The sequence below is a fragment of the Scyliorhinus torazame genome, chromosome 1 (genome assembly GCF_047496885.1).
Source record: "Scyliorhinus torazame isolate Kashiwa2021f chromosome 1, sScyTor2.1, whole genome shotgun sequence".
Classification (NCBI taxonomy): domain Eukaryota; kingdom Metazoa; phylum Chordata; class Chondrichthyes; order Carcharhiniformes; family Scyliorhinidae; genus Scyliorhinus; species Scyliorhinus torazame.
Window position 1 is genome coordinate 191,341,829 of NC_092707.1, and position 19,741 is coordinate 191,361,569.

Consider the following 19,741-nt stretch of genomic DNA (forward strand, 5'->3'; position numbering starts at 1 on the left):
AAATCTGAAACAACTAACATTCTTTTTCTGCCTTCCCTGTTCTGCAAAGTCAACTTGTTTCTCCAGCTAGTCATAACATACATATTGGTTATGAGATATCACACATGCATAAATATGAAACATTAAAAAAATCATAGAATGTTTCACAGGATGGGTTCCTCTTCATTAAAACTTAATTCAACCTTAATACATGATTGATCCCTGATTCGGCACAGTGGTTAGCACTGCTGCATCACAGCACCAGGAAGCTGGATTCAATTCCGGCCTTGGGAGACTGGCTGTGTGGAGTTTGCACGTTCTCCCCGTGTCAGCGTGAATTTCCTCCCAAAGTACAAAGATGTGCAGGTTAAATGGAATGGCCATGATAAAATTGCCCCTTGGTGTTCAAGAAGGTTAGGTGGGGTTACAGGGATATGGTGGGGGAGTGGATCTAGGTTAGGGTGCTCTTTTGGAGGGTCAGTGTATATTCGAGCCGAATGGCATCCTTCTGCACCATAGTGATTCTATGATTCAGAATTTTATTTTAGTGGTAAAGTGACAGAATTATCAGACTAATCAATGCAGTTTGAAATGTGGTCAGTTGTTTGTAATTTATTGGTTCTTTTGTTTTGTTGCAGATCGGCCCAAAGATGCAGGAGGCCACTGGAGGGACCGGGCAACTATTAAACGCCTTAATATGTACAGACAGAAAGAACGAAGGTAGGTGTCCCAATTATTTCTTGGTGTGAAGTTCAATGAACAAATAACAGAAATTATCTGTACAGTAGTTAATACCCAGTTCGAAATGACGATGCAACTCCATAATTTAATTTCACCAAAACTTTATTGGCCTGCTGTATCTTTGTAAAAGGGTGCGAGGGAAGGGGGAGAGAGAAGTGAGATGTTAATAGGACCCTGGTAAGCTCTAGGTTGTGACATCAACTGAAAATAACCTAGGAAAAGATACCTCCACAACATGATTCAAGCAATCACTGATGCTGTAACATTAAACACAAACACATGGTGCTACAGATGTGGTTTGTCTGTTTGAATTTTAGCAACATGAGTAGATATCAGAGATCCGCGCTATAGCTGTGCAAAATTACAATGATGGCTGGACAAAGGGTCAATTGCAGTCAATCCATGACAATATTGACAAGAGACCTGGTAGAAGATTACTGGGTTACATTGAGCACGCAGCTGTGAGGTAAAATGGAGGTTTACCATTGTTGTGCTTTCTAACATGGGGCGACATTCTCCGACCCCCCGCCGGGTCGGAGAATCGCTGGGGGCTGGCGTGAATCCCGCCCCCGCCGGTTGCCGAAGTCTCTGGCACCGGATATTCGGCGGGGGCGGGAATAGGCCCCCCCCCCCCGCTTGATTCTCCGGCATGGATGGGCCGAAGTCCGCCGATAAATTGCCTGTCCCGCCGGCGTAAATTGAACCACCTACCTTACCGGCGGCACGGGCGGGCTCCGGGGTCCTGGGGGGGGGCGCGGGGCGATCTGACCCCGGGGGTGCCCCCACGGTGGCCTGGCCCGCGATCGGGGCCCACCGATCCGCGGGCGGGCCTGTGCCGTGGGGGCACTCTTTCCCTTCCGCCTCCGCCACGGTGGAGACCGTGGCGGGGTGGAAGAAAATCCCTCCACTGCGCATGCATGGGAAACTGTCAGCGGCCGCTGACACTCCCGCGCATGTGCCGCCCGGAGATGTCATTTCCGCGCCAGCTGGCGGGGCAACAAAGGCCGTTTCCGCCAGCTGGCGGGGTGGAAATTCCTCCGGCGTCGGCCTAGCCCCTCAATGTTGGGGCTCGGCCCCCAAAGATGCGGAGCATTCCGCACCTTTGGGGCGGCGCGATGCCCGTCTGATTGGCGCCGTTTTGGGCGCCAGTCGGCGGACATCGCGCCGTTTCCGGAGAATTTCGCCCATGATCTCTGAATTAATGTCCCTACAATTAAAATATTTTTGCATCAGGATGAATATGGTTTATTAAGCCATAGTCGGTAATTGCATCCTTATGCCTTATCCATTTGTGGTTTTGCTTCAGTTTCTATTAAGAATGTTAGAAATTAAATTCCAGATTTTGTGATGGTGCATGTTGCACTGTTGACCCCATCTACTTTGAATTTATCAATGTGTTATATTTTTGCATTACTTCACCATGTAGCAACTTCCTTAGCAATGTAAAATCTTACAAGCATACCTATTTTTTTTATTTTTTTTCCCTCCAAGAAACAAAGCAGGAAAGGTTATCAAACCCTTGCAATACCAGTCAACAGTTTCATCTGGCACCGTAGCCCGTGTGGAGCCAAATATCAAATGGTTCGGTGAGTTCATATTTTCCATGCAGATAGAATGTGGGTATAGTATGCACGAGCTATACCTGCATACATAACTGAAAGCATTCATAGTGATCACTGGCTATGGGTGGTCGGAACTTACTGTCCAGGGTTTTACAGAAACTGCAGCTAAAATAAGTCTATTACACTTTTGCAGTAATACAATGCAAAGAAATCCATATGAAGTCAGTGTACTTATTTTCTGTTCAGACTTTTTTAGTGCCTGTACAACCTATAATTATTACAAAGTAACATTTGTCATCTAAATATGATTGAGTATTCAGGTATTGCAAACTTTAGACTCCAGAGATAGATGTTATTCATTGGCTCTTACAGTAACTGAGACCCTTTTGTTCAAATTAAATATAAGGAAGAAACATTTTTGGGGGCCTATTTTTGTGTGAGCTTAATATTTTATTTTTAACAGAACATAATGACATATTAGAAACTTAATAGGAGTTGCTGGGAGTGAAGGAATGAGGGAGTTGAATTAATAATCAACCTAAGAGAATTGGTAGATGTTTCAACTGTGCACATGAATTAAATATTCTTTCCTCTTTTAATTGAACCATGCTAATTTATTTATTGTTTGGTGGCTTAATGTTGATGCTCTTGGATCATAAGGTGCGTACTTCCAAGATTTCCCCACCTTATAAGTGTATTACCTCAGTTCCTCAATTAGATGAAACAATGAGCCAAGGCAGGGTTTTTCAAATGCTGGTCACAGCCTGCAGGTTGGGGGGGGGGGGGGGGGGGGGGGTCCAGATGGGGTGAGAAGTTCCAAATGGCCACTACCAGCTTTTAAATTAGGAATGGCAACCACTGCCGCATTTTAAATGAAAATAAATAAGGCTATGTACAGTCTTCAGCCAGAAGCGGTAACAGTGAGCAGGTCACATGCCCTGCATGTACACTTGGTGTCGGTGTCAAGTGCCCTCTATGTATGTGCTTTTGGCGCCAAATCACGGCAGAGAGCCGCTTCTATTTCCTAGCTGCTAGCAAGCAAGGCAAGAGTACTGTGAAGATGAATCAAATAGGTAGTGTAGCTACTGGACGGACAGGATTTTGTAACAAAATCTGTTGGAGAGAGCTGCTCACTATAAGAGTTCAGGGCAGGACAGAGCACTGCTAGTGTTACCTCTGTACAGAGCTCCAGGGCCTCTGGTTTATAGCCTACAAAGAAAACACTGGAACAAAGCAATATAAAGATGATGTGAGGTATGGTTTTGCCAATTATGCCATTGTAAATAAGGATGTGAAGCCCATGTGTGTTTTATGCAGTTAAGTCCTGGCAAATGAGAGAAGTTTCAGATTTTGAAAGTGAAGTGTTGGGCGAAAAATGTGTTTTGTCAGTTATTAACTTACAGCTGACTCCAAATTAAAATACTACGATGCTGTAGCTGACCGGTGACACCACATTAAAAACATGCCAAATACGGTTGAGGTTGTCAGCATCCAAGAGTAGCATCTCCCAGGAGTATCCAGTGCTGAGTAAAACAAGCATTTGTTGCTATTGCCCTTCACGTCGACCTACATATGCGAGTTGGATTTTCCGTTTTCATAAAGTTGAAGATGTCACAAAGGAACTGGCTGAAGGCTGCACCTGATATGTGCATTACCCCCATCTCCTTTGAACCTGATTCAAGTGAGATTGTGAAGACCCAGCAGGTTCCCTTTTCACATTAAAGGTATGCGAATGAGGCGTGGATCGCAAAGGTTGGCCAATGTGGGTCTCGGGTAAAAGTGTTTGAAAAGCACTGAACTAAGGAAATCAATTCTGATAGAAGTATCATCCACATGCTAGCGGCCTGATCCTAGAGCAGTAACCTGGGAACAGAGTTCACTGTGTGTACCTTCTGTCTGATCGTGACACACTGAGCAGATTTTTTTTTCTCAAACCTGACAAAAAGACTACTTTGTTTGAGAAAGGATATAATGCTGTCAAATCCTTTTGGTTTATGAACAGGTAACACTCGAGTCATAAAGCAGTCATTACTGCAAAAGTTCCAAGATGAGATGGGCAACGTTATGAAAGATCCTTACAGGGTAGTTATGAAGCAGACCAAACTTCCAATGTCTCTTCTGAATGACCGAATCAAACCTCATGTAAGTGACTTTCTTTTGTTGATTGGGTAGAAAATGAGGAACCTGGTGAACAGTCGGTAGTCTTTTGATTTTCTTTTTTAGCTAGTGGTTGTTAATTGCAGTTTTTAATGCACCATTGCATATCAACTGAAATGGAGAGTATTTGCAGCATTTAGATTTCTCACTGCTTATGCCTAAAATTCAATGAACTTAAAATTTGGAAATATGTCCCCCAAAATGCTCTGGTTCTTTCCCATCTCAGGTAATTTACATTTCTTGGCAAGATAGACGTTGAAGTAGTTCACTGTTGCGTTCACTGGCTGTGGTGATGCAAACCCTGATGGCATATTCCTGATGATGACTGTGTATTTGGGAGAAAGTACAGTGTCAAAAGGTTTATCTTATAAATTCTAAGTGGGAATCTAAAAGTTAAATAGTGAATCCTAATTGGAAAAAAAGCTCAAAACACCCTCCGGAGAGGCCTAAATGCAATGCTGGCTGGAAATAATTAAACTCTGTTCTTTTAATCAACAGTACAACTTGTGGCTTTTGGACTGTTGTATTTTTGAATGCATTTTTATGTGTTCAGTAGTATCCTAAGCTTTAGCCTTGTGACAGTTATAGCCTGTTTGAAGTCACATTCAATATAGGTATAACTTCCCTTGAAATGAAGCATTTTATCCTGATGCAGCCACATTTGGAATGATTCAAAAGAACCTTTAGAACTTTTGAGGAGATGCGTGACTAATTCCTTTAAAGCAGGGTTTTCTTTCAAAGGAATTTGTGGGATACTTCTAAGATATTTTTGCCCTTTGGCATGTGCCGCAATTTAATCAAAAACATAAATAAGTAAAGCATTTTGATCTTTTCTGGCAAATCTTATTTTTCAACAGACATGGAGGTCTTTTCTATTCTTTCATGGAATCTGGACGTTGTAGGTTAGGCTAGCATTATTGCCCATCCCTAATTGCCCTTGAGAAGATGATAACGGTAGTAAGAATTCATTGTGAGCTGTGCATTTTCAGGAGTGACGGTGTACTAACTGCCCATATACAGAACTGTGCAGAAAGTTGATATCAAGATCCAGAGCTGAAATTTAAATTGTTAAACCAGCAGTTAAAGCAAGACCCCTCTGGTAATCATAAAATAATTTTGCAGTATTTGCTCTTCATACTAAACATGTGAAGATATGTTTTCACAGAATTGGTATATATAAACTTTTACAAATGTAGAATTTTGTCCTCTGCCAAATAACATAATCTTCTGTATCTTTAGGCATATTACAACTTATTTCAGAAATGGATATTAAAGTGAAAGCTGCTTATCTTCAAGTTAGTTGTCAGAGATTAGCTCTCTGCAAGGCCCAAATATGCAGTTTGATCTGTGGGTTAGCTATGGTACAGAAGCTTTGTCCTACGTGCTGCCACAATTAATGAGCAAAATATTGAGAAACGTGAGAGACCTGGAAATGGTGTGAGCAGCTGCTCTTCAAGCAGTTTTGTGCACAAGATATGCTGGTGAACTTTATTGATCTTTCTTTATTTGAATACTTTTTGGACTATAGTATGTATGAACTCTTCATTTGGTTTCTAGAATTAACGCTTGCAGTTTCTGGAATTGCCTCGCCCAAATTTCATGTTGAAATCCTTGAAAAATTGTTTTTCCAAAATGATTGAAGAATATCAGACTGAGAAAAATGTTTTAACCATTGTGGAGTCATATTACTTTTAAAGTTTTTGTGCCATTGGTAATTTGCAATGTGTTTTTACCTGTGTGCAATTACCTGACTTGTAAACAAACCTGACCATGAGTTTTAACCTGGAATGTAATGCTCTGTTACCATATTAACCATATTAAAATGCAGACAGACCTCTTGAACATGGAGGAATTTACGAGCTTGTAAGGATAACCAAGTACCTAAAAATTAACCAGACCAAAAGACAATTGCACATTTACGATCCCACAAAAATGTCACAGACACACGTTTCATGTTTTATATGAATTTTTCAAAAATGGGGGGATAGTATGGAGGTTAATGTTATGCTTTTGGCAGTCAGTTTGTAATTACAGATGCAATTCAATGTGGGTACAGAAGTAGGCCATTCGTTCTCCGAGCCTCTTCCCGCATTCAATATATTTCTGCTTGTGAAAGACTTGTATAGTAGATAAGCTTGGAGGAATCAGCTTTCTTGTATTTCCTATATAAATTCGAGTGCTTACCTACCGGCAGTTCTAATTATTAGGCCTCACTAAGTATTCATTTATATTTGTTACTTTTTGTTTCTTCCTCCCAAATGAGTTAACATCCGTTATGTGGTAGAAATTCTATCCGATCCTCACTCAATTCCAGACAGTGTGTTGCATCATTACACAGGTAATGTGATTTGGAGCGCGCAGTTCATTTTACTCGATTCATTTCTATTTATTATTCTTGCCGTATTCACTGATGCACCTGTCAGTTGTATACGTTGATATTTGCTTCACTCTACAATTAATCTTTCCCAATGTAGTTTCTGGGGCATGATGAAAGTTCTGCTCTAGGTCTAGAATCAGCATACATTATTGTTTGAAATGAAGGTTTTTGGATATCATAGGCTGGCAGTATCCCAGTAGTTGTGGAAACTTCCTCTTAAGTTTAGATCCTTGACATTCTAAGTTATCTGCATTTTAAAAAATGTTTGACTCCATGATTGTGATTAAAAAGCAGAGAATTCCCCAAGTCCGAATTGCTGTTTTTGCTCCAAGGCATGTCTTGACATAGATGGCTATTATAAAAACATTTATTTTTCTACCTAAGCCATAGTTTCTTTTAAAGTTTATAGTCAAAACAAAAGGTGATTGTAAAAATTCCCCATGAGTTGAGCTAAAGCAGATGGGGAAGTTTTCAAATTCCTACAATGCTCCTAGCACAGCATTTCCACCAGCTACGGTTGGCAAATTTGTAGAGTAAATTCTTTAACATCTTTGATTCTTACGTTCTTGTGCTGAAAATAGTCATCTTGCTTATTAAAGCTGACCGCTTTTTCAACTGTATGAGGAATTATATTAATGGAAATTTATCTATTTGGAAGATAAATAATTACAATTTTTCATTTCTCCCCTTTACCCTGCTTTTTTGAATGTGGCAGATGCAGGCACTCCTTGCGTACCTTAACAAGTGAACATTCTCTGAGTTTGGATGATGTGTGTTTGCAAAGCAGTCAAGTTCAGTTGTTTTCTCAAATAGTATCCACTGATCCATTTTTCTCAGTGGAGTTTACTTAATTATTATCAGGAGTGCAATCTTCATAACCTTTCTAAGATAGTCAGGGGGATCAATATATTTTTATGTTGACTGGTAATCATCCCATTGATTGAAAATTAGGCAGCTTCTGTTGCTTGTACGCTGGGTCCACTCCATTCCACCTGATTGCTGTTCAGACAGTGAAATCTAAAGTCTACCCTTTTGATTGCAATTTGTCATCTCTCATTTTATCCTGATTCTCGATATGCGCTTTGCAGTAAATTGTTCACTGAGCTTGGGTGGGAAAGTTATATTTGAGTAGATTGACATATTTGGGTAGGGCTGTATCTGTTTCAAAGTAATGAATGCTTAAAGGAAAATTATTTGCTTGCAGAATTCAAGAGTACACATTCTGGATACGGAGACATTTGAAACAACCTTTGGTCCTAAAGCTCAGCGAAAGAGACCAAATCTTGGTGTATGTGATGTGCAGAGTCTGGTGGAAAAAGCTGAAACATTGGCAGAAGAATATGACCTAGAAAAGGACCGAGATCTAGTTGTGGAAGATACTGGAGTACGGTGCGTGAATTTTGGGGTCCTGACGTGTTATGTTGCACTAATGTACCGCTTGTTTTTGGATATTGCAGATTTATTACTGAAATTTTTATCGTACCTGAGGCAAACACAAGTATTTTTGTTAATTTAAAAATTTGCATCTCAAATTACAAAGATAATGCCTAAATATCTTAACAATTACTCAACATTTATGGGAAAAATCACACATTTTGGTAATACAAAGGTTCACTATGTTTTTACATCTATGTTGTCAATATCAGTAGTGGTTAAATGCTATATTCCACTCATTACATTTTCAAAATTTACTCTGTCTCTCATCAAGAAAACCTTAAAGTTGCTGCAAAGGCTGAAAAAGATGCTACATCTCAGGCTAATACAGTGCATTTCATCATTACCATGCTGGATAGGTGTGGTAGGATATGTTATAGCCTAAGTTTCCAATTTCAGCTGGCTTGTTATGGGAAAGATTTCTAAGTGTAGGCCAGTTCCTGGTTGGGCAGAAAGTGCCCCAAGATGCTCTCTGAGCAACATTTGTGTGCTTAAGAGCACTGTTTGTGAATATTTGAGCACTGTTTCAGCTTTTCATTACGGGGTGAGATTTAAATCAGGGCGATTTGATGCCGAGAGTGATCGTCGTAAAATAAATTGTTAATTTTGGGGTGCTGGTGGCACTGGGTGAGATGTGCATTTATTGCCCATCTATACTTATAGAATCCAGGAAAAGTACTGGGAGCAGTGTCAACCTCCCTATGTGGCCTTCTTCGACCTCGCAAAGGTCATCAACTCTGTCAATCGTGAGGGATTGTGGCACATCCTCCTCAAATTCTGCTGCCCCAGGAATTTGTCACCATTTTCCACGATGATGTACAAGCTGTGATCCTCACCAACAGAAACACCACCGACCCAATACATGTGAAAACTGGGGTCAAATAGGGCCTCGTCATCGCACCTACGCTCTTCTCCATCTTCCTTGCAGCAACACTCCTCGTCACCCTGAAGTTCCCTGCTGGAGAGGAGCTAACCTACCGGACAAGAACGAAACTATTCAACTTCTGATGCTTCTGGGTCAAAGAACAAACAAAGAACAAAGAAATGTACAGCACAGGAACAGGCCCTTCGGCCCTCCAAGCCCGTGCCGACCATACTGCCCGACTAAACTACAACCTTCTACACTTCCTGGGTCCGTATCCTTCTATTCCCATCCTATTCATATATTTGTCAAGATGCCCCTTAAATGTCCCTATCGTCCCTGCCTCCACTACCTCCTCCGGTAGTGAGTTCCAGGCACCCACTACCCTCTGCGTAAAAAACTTGCCTCGTACATCTACTCTAAACTTTGCCCCTCTCACCTTAAACCTATGCCCCCTAGTAATTGACCCCTCTACCCTGGGGAAAAGCCTCTGACTATCCACTCTGTCTATGCCCCTCATAATTTTGTATACCTCTATCAGGTCGCCCCTCAACCTCCTTCGTTCCAGTGAGAACAAACCGAGTTTATTCAATCGCTCCTCATAGCTTATGCCCTCCATACCAGGCAACATTCTGGTAAATCTCTTCTGCACCCTCTCTAAAGCCTCCACATCCTTCTGGTAGTGTGGCGACCAGAATTGAACACTATACTCCAAGTGTGGCCTAACTAAGGTTCTATACAGCTGCAACATGACTTGCCAATTCTTATACTCAATGCCCCGGCCAATGAAGGCAAGCATGCCGTATGCCTTCTTGACTACCTTCTCCACCTGTGTAGCCCCTTTCAGTGATCTGTGGACCTGTACTCCTAGATCTCTTTGACTTTCAATACTCTTGAGGGTTCTACCATTCACTGTATATTCCCTACCTGCATTAGCCCTTCCAAAATGCATTACCTCACATTTGTCCAGGTTAAACTCCATCTGCCATCTCTCCGCCCAAGTCTCCAGACAATCTAAATCCTGCTGTATCCTCAGACAGTCCTCATCGCTATCCGCAATTCCACCAACCTTTGTGTCGTCTGCAAACTTACTAATCAGACCAGTTACATTTTCCTCCAAATCATTTATATATACTACAAAGAGCAAAGGTCCCAGCACTGATCCCTGTGGAACACCACTGGTCACAGCCCTCCAATTAGAAAAGCATCCCTCCATTGCTACCCTCTGCCTTCTATGGCCTAGCCAGTTCTGTATCCACCTTGCCAGTTCACCCCTGATCCCGTGTGACTTCACCTTTTGTACTAGTCTACCATGAGGGTCAGAACTAAGACCACCCCAACCTCATGTCATCGAAGTGCAGTAGGCAGACAACGTCTGTTTGCGCACATTCAGAGACTGAGCTACAAACCATCTGCGCATTCGCTGAGGCATATGAGAGAATGGGCCTCAGACTAAACATCACCGGAAAACAAAGATTCTCTACTAGCCTGCTCGTACAGCACAAAACTGCTCCCAAACCATCAATATCCACGGAGAACCCTTGGACAATGTGGATCATTTCCTATACCTCGGGAGCGTCCTCTCGGTGCGAGCAGACATTTGACGACGAAATCCAATATCAACTCCAATGCGCCAGTGCAGTCTTTGGACACTTAAGGAACAGTGTATTCAAAGACCGAAACCTCAAACCGAGAACCAAGCTCATGGTCTACAGAGGACCATTGTCCATTTTTCTGATGCATAAAAGGTGGGACAATGTACAATAGACTCCTCAATCCATGGAGAGATATAATCAACGATGCCTTCATAAAATCCTGCAAATCCACTGGCAGGATGGGCGTACCAACGTGAGTGTCCTCTGCCAGGCCAATCTCGCCTGTATCGAGGCACTGGTCATGCTCGACCACCTGCGATGGGCAGGCAACATTGCGAGCATGCCCGATACAAGGGCAGCACGGTAGCATTGTGGATAGCACAAATACTTCACAGTTCCAGGGTCCCAGGTTCGATTCCGGCTTGGGTCACTGTCTGTGCGGAGTCTGCACATCCTCCCCGTGTGTGCGTGGGTTTCCTCCGGGTGCTCCGGTTTCCTCCCACAGTCCAAAGATGTGCGTGTTAGGTGGATTGGCCATGCTAAATTGCCCTTAGTGTTGGGTGGGGTTACTGGGTTATGGGGATAGGGTGGAGGTGTGGACCTTGGGCAGGGTGCTCTTTCCAAGAGCCGGTGCAGACTCGATGGGCCGAATGGCCTCCTTCTGCACTGTAAATTCTAAGACTCCCAAAACAAGTGTTCTACTCGGAGCTCTGCAACGGCAAGCAATCACCAGGAGGCTGAGGAAATGCTGCAAGGGCACTCTGAAAGCCTCCCTAAATAAATGCAACTTCTCCACCGACACATGGGAATCGCTGGCCTTTAAAACACACAAACCAGAGAAAAAGCATCCACGAAGGTGCCAATCACCTTTAACGTCATAGGGTGGAGCCCGCAGAGGCCAGGCGTAAACAGCGGAAGAAGAGCGCAGAATCCAGAGCGTCCCATCTACCCACCTCATTAAGCATCACCTTTCCAACCTGTGGCAGAGTCTGCGGATCCAGGATCAGACTATTCAACCACTACAAAATCCACCTGCCCGGAGTGGAAGCAGGTCATACTCGACACTGAAGGACTGCCCAAGATGAAGCTACTTGGCCTTGAAGTTGTAGTGGATTGTTTTGTGGAACTGCAGCAATCTATGTGCTGAAGGTATTTGCACAATGCAGTTGGGTAGGGTGTACTCGGGTTTTAGTTTGTCAATAATGAAAGAATGGTGATAAGTAGCCAAGTCAGTATGATGTGTTGACTTGCAAGGGAAAATGGATATTATTGCAGATTAAGCACTGTTGATTTCTATTTTTGTTTAGGGATGAAGTCCGAGAAGAAATCTTCAAAAAAGGACAGTCCAAAAGAATATGGGGTGAGCTATACAAGGTCGGTGTTTTGTTTATGAATATCAATGGATGTCTTATTGGCATTGGCAGATAACATAATTTAAGTGTAATTGTAAATCAAATAATCAGACGTTTGTTATCAGCAAAATAGTGACCATCAATAAGAATTATAATGGGGACACCTCTGAATTACATGCCATCATTGTTTTTCAAAAGTTTCTTTAGACATCATTTATATTTATTATAAAACATTCTTTTTTTCCACACCGTCTTAAATGGCGTCGAGTGATTTCCTTAGACAATTTTCTGCTATGTTTGCATGATGAAACGTCAAGCTGCACACCAAACAGGGACTTGATTAAAATTGAAAAGCTGAATACACTGTGGATGCTAGAAATACTCAGCAGGCTACGGACCTGAATCATTAACTATTCTCTTCGCAGATGCTGCCTCACCTGCTGAGTACAGTGGTTAGCACTTTTGCTTCACAGCACCAGGGACACGGGTTTGATTCCTGGCTTGGGTCACCGTATGCGGAGCAGTACGTCCTCCCCATATCTGCTTGGGTTTCCTCCGGATGCTCCGGTTTCCTTCCACAAGCCCCGAAAGACGTGCTGTTAGGTAAATTGGACATTCTGAATTCTCCCTCGGTGTACCCGAACAGGCACCGGAGTGTGGCATCTTGGGGATTTTCACAGTAACATTATTGCAGTGTTACTGTATTCCTACTTGTGACGCTAATAAAGATCATTACTTTCTGATATATTAGGTGGTCTTTGTCATGTCTTCTGGTTTTTTCCACCCATCTGTTTTATATAAAATGTATAAACGTTTTATCACTAATGATTGTACACCGTTTGAATAGAATGGTAGCACGGTGGCACAGTGGTTAGTACTGCTGCCTTGCAGCTCCAGGGATCCGGGATCAATTCTGGCCTTGGCTGACTGTGTGGAGTTTGCACATTCTTCCCGTGTCTGCAAGAGTATTCTCTTGGCTGCTCACCCGGTTTCCTCCCGCAGTTCAAAGTTGTGCAGGTTAGGTGGATCGGCCGTGTTAAAATTGACCTGTAGGTTAGGTTGCGGGAATACTGCGGAGAGTGTTTTGAGGTTCGAGTGCTCTTTCAGAGGGTCGGTGCAGACTCGACAGGCCAAATGGTCTCTTGCACTGTAGGGATTCTATGATGCTTCAGTGTAGGCTGAGGACTAACATGTTTCTTTGCCCGAAAATTGGCAAATATGGCTTTCTTTTTACCCATTTAACAAAAGAAATAATCATTTTTGTTAGGTAATTGATTCATCAGATGTTATAATCCAAGTGCTGGATGCTAGAGATCCAATAGGAACACGCTCACCCCACATAGAAGCTTACATAAAGAAGGAAAAGCCATGGAAACATTTGGTGTTTGTGTTCAACAAGTGTGACCTTGTACCTACCTGGGCAACTGTAAGTTTTTGATTTTCATTTTGCTTAAAACTTCTGCATTGGAATATGATTACCTTACTTTTAGTGTGGGAAAGGTGGCAACTTCTGGTACATGTAATGGCCGAGCTCAAAGAGCAAATTCTCAAAATGGAAATTGTGAATTATAAGTCCTGTTCTGTATTTTCTTTTAAAGACAGTAAGAAGTCTTACAATACCAGGTTAAAGTCCAACAGGTTTGTTTTGAATCACTAGCTTTCGGAGCACAGCTCCTTCCTCAGGTGATGAAGAGGTGGGTTCCAGAAACATGTGTATATATAGGCCAAGTCAATGATGTAAGACGGTACCTTGAATGTGAGTCTTTGCAGGTAATTAAGTCTTTACAGGTCCAGATGGAGCAACTAGAGAGAGGGACAATCACAGGTTAAAGAGGTGTGAATTGTCTCAATCCAGAACAGTTGGTAGGATTTCGCAAGCCCAGGCCAGATTGCGGGGGTGAATGTAATGCGACATGAATCCAAGGTCCTGGTTGAGGAACTTGGCTATAAGTTTCTGCTCGGCGATACTGCGTTGCCGCGCATCCTGAAAGCCACCTTGGAGAACACTTACCCGAAGATCAGAGGCTGAATGCCCTTGACTGCTGAAGTGTTCCCTCACTGGAAGGGAACATTCCTGCCTGGCGATTGTCATCCGTTGTCGCAGCGTCTGCATGGTCTCGCCGATGTGGTGCCACACTTCGGGACATCCTTTCCTGTAGCATATGAGGTAGACAAGGTTGGCCAAGTTGCACTAGTATGTAACACGTACCTGGTGGATGGTCTTCTCACGTGTAATGGTGATACCCATGTCAATGATCTGGCACGTCTTGCAGAGATTGCCATGGCCGAGTTGTGTGGTGTCATGGTCGCTGTTCTGAAGGCTGGGTAGTTTGCTGCAAACAATGGTCTATTTGAGGTGGCGCGGTTGTTTGAAGGCAAGTAGTGGGGGTATGGGGATGACCTTGGCAAGATGTTGGTCTTCATCGATGACGTCTTGAAGGCTGCGCAGAAGATGTAATTTCTCCGCTCCGGGGGAAGTACTGGAAGTACGGGTCTTTTAAAGACACACTGCTAAAATAATGCAATACATCACCAAAATAGTTTGACAAAGCTCTTGCCTCAGTTTTTGAAGTATGAATATTGATTATCATACACAACTGCTTTTGTTGTGCTTAATACATTTAATACTTCTTTGCAATTCTATATCAGGATGATAATTTAGTCCATTGATCCAAGTGTTAGTGTCATAGAGTCTGGAATTCCATAGGAAGTGTGAATGGGTTGAAGTTACACTACATGATATTAGCAACCTGATATTTTGTTACGAATTGGAGACCTTGCAAAACTATCATGTGATGTCACGGTACCACCAAAGTCAGACCCTCAAATGAAATGTAGGAATGAATCACGATAATTCAAGAAGTGGGGAATCTGTGCATACCCTATGGTGGAGTGAGTTTGAGACCTGATTTAAGATATTTTTGGCCTGGATTCTGACTCGCCATTTGAGCAGATCAGTTCTGAATAACCCAATGATGAATTAAAAACACTTAAAAAGTTTCACTGATTATTGAAGTAGTTGAACCATTTAGCAATCAATGGGATATTATTTCATATAGATTTAGCATGAAGCTCTGCAATATTAGTTGAGCACGTACGTTTCTTACAATGAAGTGTTGAAAGAAAAGAATGATTCTGCAAGTGACATGTTTACTTAAGACACAGCATTAGAAATGAACAATTTAATTCTCTATCCTAGAAACGATGGGTTGCTGTCCTATCGCACGAACATCCAACTCTAGCCTTTCATGCTAGCCTCACCAATCCCTTTGGGAAAGGAGCTCTCATCCAACTTTTGCGGCAGTTTGGGAAGGTAAGATGTCTTTACGCAAATACTGACTTGGGTGTCAATAGAAAGGGTATAGAAAATAAAACGCGCTTTGAAAGTCCGTTGTGCATGATTCTAAATGGATACATTTTGGATAATGTACATTTATGAGTCCTACTATTTCCCTGCAAAACAATAAAAGGTGGATAATGTTTGACTAATGTCAGGTGAACTAATCAGATTTAAGTGCATAATCAGTTTTGGTTAATTGAAAAATCCTCATTCACAACAGGAGGTGGTGAATTGAGATGACAATTGTTACGACACCCTGGGCTAATTCGCGGTCAATTCCAGTCCAACAGACCCCTGATTCCCAAATGAATTAACCAATAATTTGTATAACGTTTCTGAGATTTTTGACCCGCGACTGCTCCAATGACTTACACGTACAAGATTTGTAAGTGAAACACAACTGTTTATTTATAACAACAATAGAGATAAGACATGCAATAATTATAATAATATAAAGACCAGCTAATCTACTGCTCCCCATTTTACCGTCTCGCCCTCTACCCAAACACGCACAAGACACACACGCACCGGATGGGGGAGGTAAAAGGAAAGAGGATTAATATGAAATGGAAGATGAGTGTCCTTGCTTTGGATGTTGAGGTTGTTGCAGCAAGCTGTCCTTCCAGAATGCTTAAGGATCAAAGCCACAAATGTATGATTAGAGATCATCTCCTAGCAGGAGTGTTCAGTCAGTATCCTCAGCTGTAGGAGTCTCTCGGGGAGTCGCTTTCACTTGTATTAACCTGGGCTTTCACTCTTCCTCAGGCCTGTGTAGTTCCTATTTGCTTCCAACTCCACCAGAATATCCCCTAGTTTTACTGAGGAAAAACAAGAGTTCTCATGAGATTTTAAAGAGGGATCTTTAAACAACTGGCCCTGCTTGAGCTACTGCTGGACTGAACTTCCTTGCAGGCGAATCTTGGCTGTAGAGAGGGGACAGGTCCTTACTTTGAACCTTTAGACTGAGACCATCAGATTGAGAGAAAGATCAATGATGTGGCCCTCCAGCTTCTTGATCAAACCAAAACTTAAAAAGCAGATGAAGCCTTCCTGTCCTCGGCAGAACATTCCGGAACAGTCAGTCTATGCTGATTGATGCTATCAGCCAAGAGCTTGGCAAAGTAAATGGTTCATTGGACGACAGCAAAGTCCATCAAGAGGAGTCATCCTGCTGGATTCCTTTTTATTAAAATTAAAGGTGAAGTCCATCTTAAAGGTGTCGGTCCCAGTAATTGTCCAGGTACAAAAATTCTAAAAGCAAAAACAAAAGAACATAAAGGCAATAAACAAGGGACAAATGGGGATTAACAGAAGGATCCTTACACAATACAAATAAAACAAGTATTCATAATTTATGGGCAGCTTGGTAGCACAGTGGTTAGCACAGTTGCTTCACAGCTCCAGGGTCCCATGTTCGATTCCCGGCTTGGGTCACTATCTGTGCGGAATTTACACATTCGCCTCGTGTCTGCATGGGTTTCCTCCAGGTGCTCCGGCTGCCTCCCACAGTCCAAAGATGTGCAGGTTAGGTGGATTGGCCATGATAATTGCCCTTAGTGACCAAAAAGGTGAGGTGGGGTTACAGGGGTAGGGTGGAGGCATGGGCTTGGGTGGGGTGCTCTTTCCGAGGACCAGTGTAGACTCGATAGACCGAATGGCCTCTTTCTGTATTGTAAATTCTATGATAACTGAATTATAGGTGATCATTAAAATAAGCACTAGATTTACCTTCTCGTCCGAGACAGCAGTTAGCACCTACCAATTGCAACAGATTTCTGAGTTTCTGCACATGCACAGGCCAGAGGCCTGTTGCACGAGCCGACGGCGGGCTTTGTGTCCATGAGCCAGGAGCAGACTATGCATGCACGGGCCTTCGTCTTAGTTGTTTGGGCTGAAGATGGGCCAGTGCACCAGCACAGAAATGGAAAACGACGAGAAAACCCAGGTCGGATGACCGACTGAGTCGTTCCATTTCAGCCAAGTACCCCGGACAGGGCAGAAGCCCCAAAGGGAGTTGGGAGAGGTCCCAGATAGGACAGGGACAGGAAATGGTCCCAGTTCAGTTATAAAGAGAGGAGCAGAGAAAGGGGCTCCAAGTAGAGAACGGGCTGGCGAGGCTCAGGTGTGGGCTTGGTAATTGAAGCAAGCTCAAGTGAGGCCCTGAAAATCCAAGAATGCCGCAAATGTTTGGGGGCTCTATGCTGCGTGCCATTGAAGCAAAGGAATCCCCTTGGTGCAGTAGGTTTCTGCTCCGTGCAGCCGAAGAGCTGAAATTGTGCTTGTGAGTTTGTCCTTTAATGTATACTTGGGAATCAAGGGGAAAGAAATCTCTGGTGAAGAGATTGAAACCCTGGGACGTGGGCGTTGTTAATGCCATCTTGTGTTTTGAGCAACTTTGGAGACAATTCCAAGGTGAGATCTGCAATGGTGAAGACGAGTCCCTCATGAGAGGCAGAGTTTCAGTGAGGTTGTTGACTCGCAGTTACTGACAGTTGGGTCGGCCACTGAGAAATCCATGGACTCTGTCTCAGTCACATCTGCCATTTATTATGTAGTGTGGTGTGTTTAACCACAGTTCACATGTTAATTCACTTGTACCTTGATTAACCATGAATATTAGAGTATAGGCTGGATATTGTAAATTGTTTCCTCTTTCTGACCTTGTGGAGTAGAGTTTGGTTTTGCTTGTTCAGAACCCACGGAATCTTGTAACTTTGTTCACTGAGCAAGTGTCTTGAATCTCAAACTTTGTCTACTTTAAACGAAACATTATTGGTCCTTAACCGGACCGTATCAGCACCTTGGGGTCGGATCTAGGATCGTAATCATATAAAATAATTAAAGGATTGCGCAATTATGGGCAATCATGCCCACTGTTTATTCCTCATCCTTCTGAAAGATGGAAATGAGCATACACGACAGACCAATGTATATAGGCCAAAACTACTTGGTCAGATTTACTTACAGGGTAATTAATGCGCAGAAGTTGAATTATATTGTAAGATATAAATCAGTGTGACATTACTGTAGGTTGCATTTCTAAAGCCTTTGATAAGTGACTGGACTTTTAGATGTTGTGAATTTGTTTATGGATAATGCAAGTCTTGATTCACCACAGAGACCAAATCTCTAGGAATAAAAGCTGAGAAATTCTACTGTACTTGAATAGTCCAAAATCCTTTAAAGTCAGAATTATCATTCATTATAAAGACACAGAAGTGCAAGCTATTGTATAAAACACTTGAGCAGATGCTTAAACATTGAATATCCCTCAACACTAACAAACTGTATTTAAAGTCAGAACATCCTGCAGGCTGGTGCCTGCTTTTAGTAAATTAAAGATTTGCTTTGTGAGAGATATTTAAATAGTTGTGGATTATTTTTCTACTCTCGTTTCTGGAAATAAAAGGTAATTTTTCAATACACTGGAAAGACAGTCCCATGTTGCATCTGAGGAATTAACTGGTTTTCTGGATTTTTTCTTGCCAACATGTTGAAAGCCTACCTGTGGAGTTAGTAATGGATCTGAACTCCAGCTTATGAAGATTAATGTGTTATTTTAATGAGATTCTGGTTTTCTAATTTTTTGGAATTTTTTATTTCTTTTCTTTGGAAGTTACAATATTGTTGCTCTGTCTGTGAAGAGAACTTTAAAGACCCCTAAGAATAGAAGCGTTTACATTTGGCAAATCGGTTCGTAACTGCCAGATGCTATTCTAATGGGCGACCAAATCTTGCTGCTGCACTAAGAATTTGAAAGATGTAACAAAACTGTTGGTTTGCGCTAGCGTCTTTATTAATCTGGAATTACCATTTAATATAATGGTAACTTCCTTCTAAATCCTAGCGGTTTGTTTGTTCTTGGATGTGTTCGTGAGCACTCTCTCTCCCCCTCCCTCTCTGTCTCTCTCAACTTCCTTCTTTCCTCCCAAAATAGACACAGAAAGGAAGGGAGGAACATAGTTTGTACAGCCCTGCAGTGAAAACTGGAATATCTGAGGATGAATTTTTCATACAATGATAAAAAATCCAGTGTTTTACTTTTTAAACTGTTACCTGTCCTGTTATTTAGAGCAAACTAATATTATAAATACATTGTGTGTAATTTATCCCCTTTTTAAACAGCTACACGGTGACAAAAAGCAGATTAGTGTGGGATTCATTGGTTATCCTAATGTTGGCAAGAGCTCTATCATTAATGCACTTCGATCCAAGAAAGTCTGCAAAGTTGCGCCTATTGCAGGTGAAACGAAGGTACGTATCGTAGACTTCGATCTTCTCAAACTAGAACTTTGAAAGTCTAACCAAATCTAATAACAGGAGAAATTGAATCGAAGACCTT

The 19,741-nt window shown here is 42.3% G+C and overlaps 1 protein-coding gene across 1 annotated transcript in view; it reads left to right on the plus strand.

Annotated features, from left to right (window-relative positions):
* The first annotated feature begins 622 nt into the window (after window positions 1-622).
* LOC140418250 (nucleolar GTP-binding protein 2-like) overlaps window positions 623-19,741 on the plus strand; it is a 34,233-nt gene continuing 15,114 nt past the window's right edge. Inside the window, exons 1-8 of the mRNA XM_072501697.1 lie at window positions 623-699; window positions 2,212-2,306; window positions 4,285-4,424; window positions 8,021-8,205; window positions 12,015-12,081; window positions 13,327-13,485; window positions 15,259-15,372; window positions 19,525-19,653. Coding sequence (XP_072357798.1) covers window positions 677-699; window positions 2,212-2,306; window positions 4,285-4,424; window positions 8,021-8,205; window positions 12,015-12,081; window positions 13,327-13,485; window positions 15,259-15,372; window positions 19,525-19,653 — 912 coding nt within the window. The 5' untranslated portion in view covers window positions 623-676. The remainder of the gene's footprint in view (window positions 700-2,211; window positions 2,307-4,284; window positions 4,425-8,020; window positions 8,206-12,014; window positions 12,082-13,326; window positions 13,486-15,258; window positions 15,373-19,524; window positions 19,654-19,741) is intronic.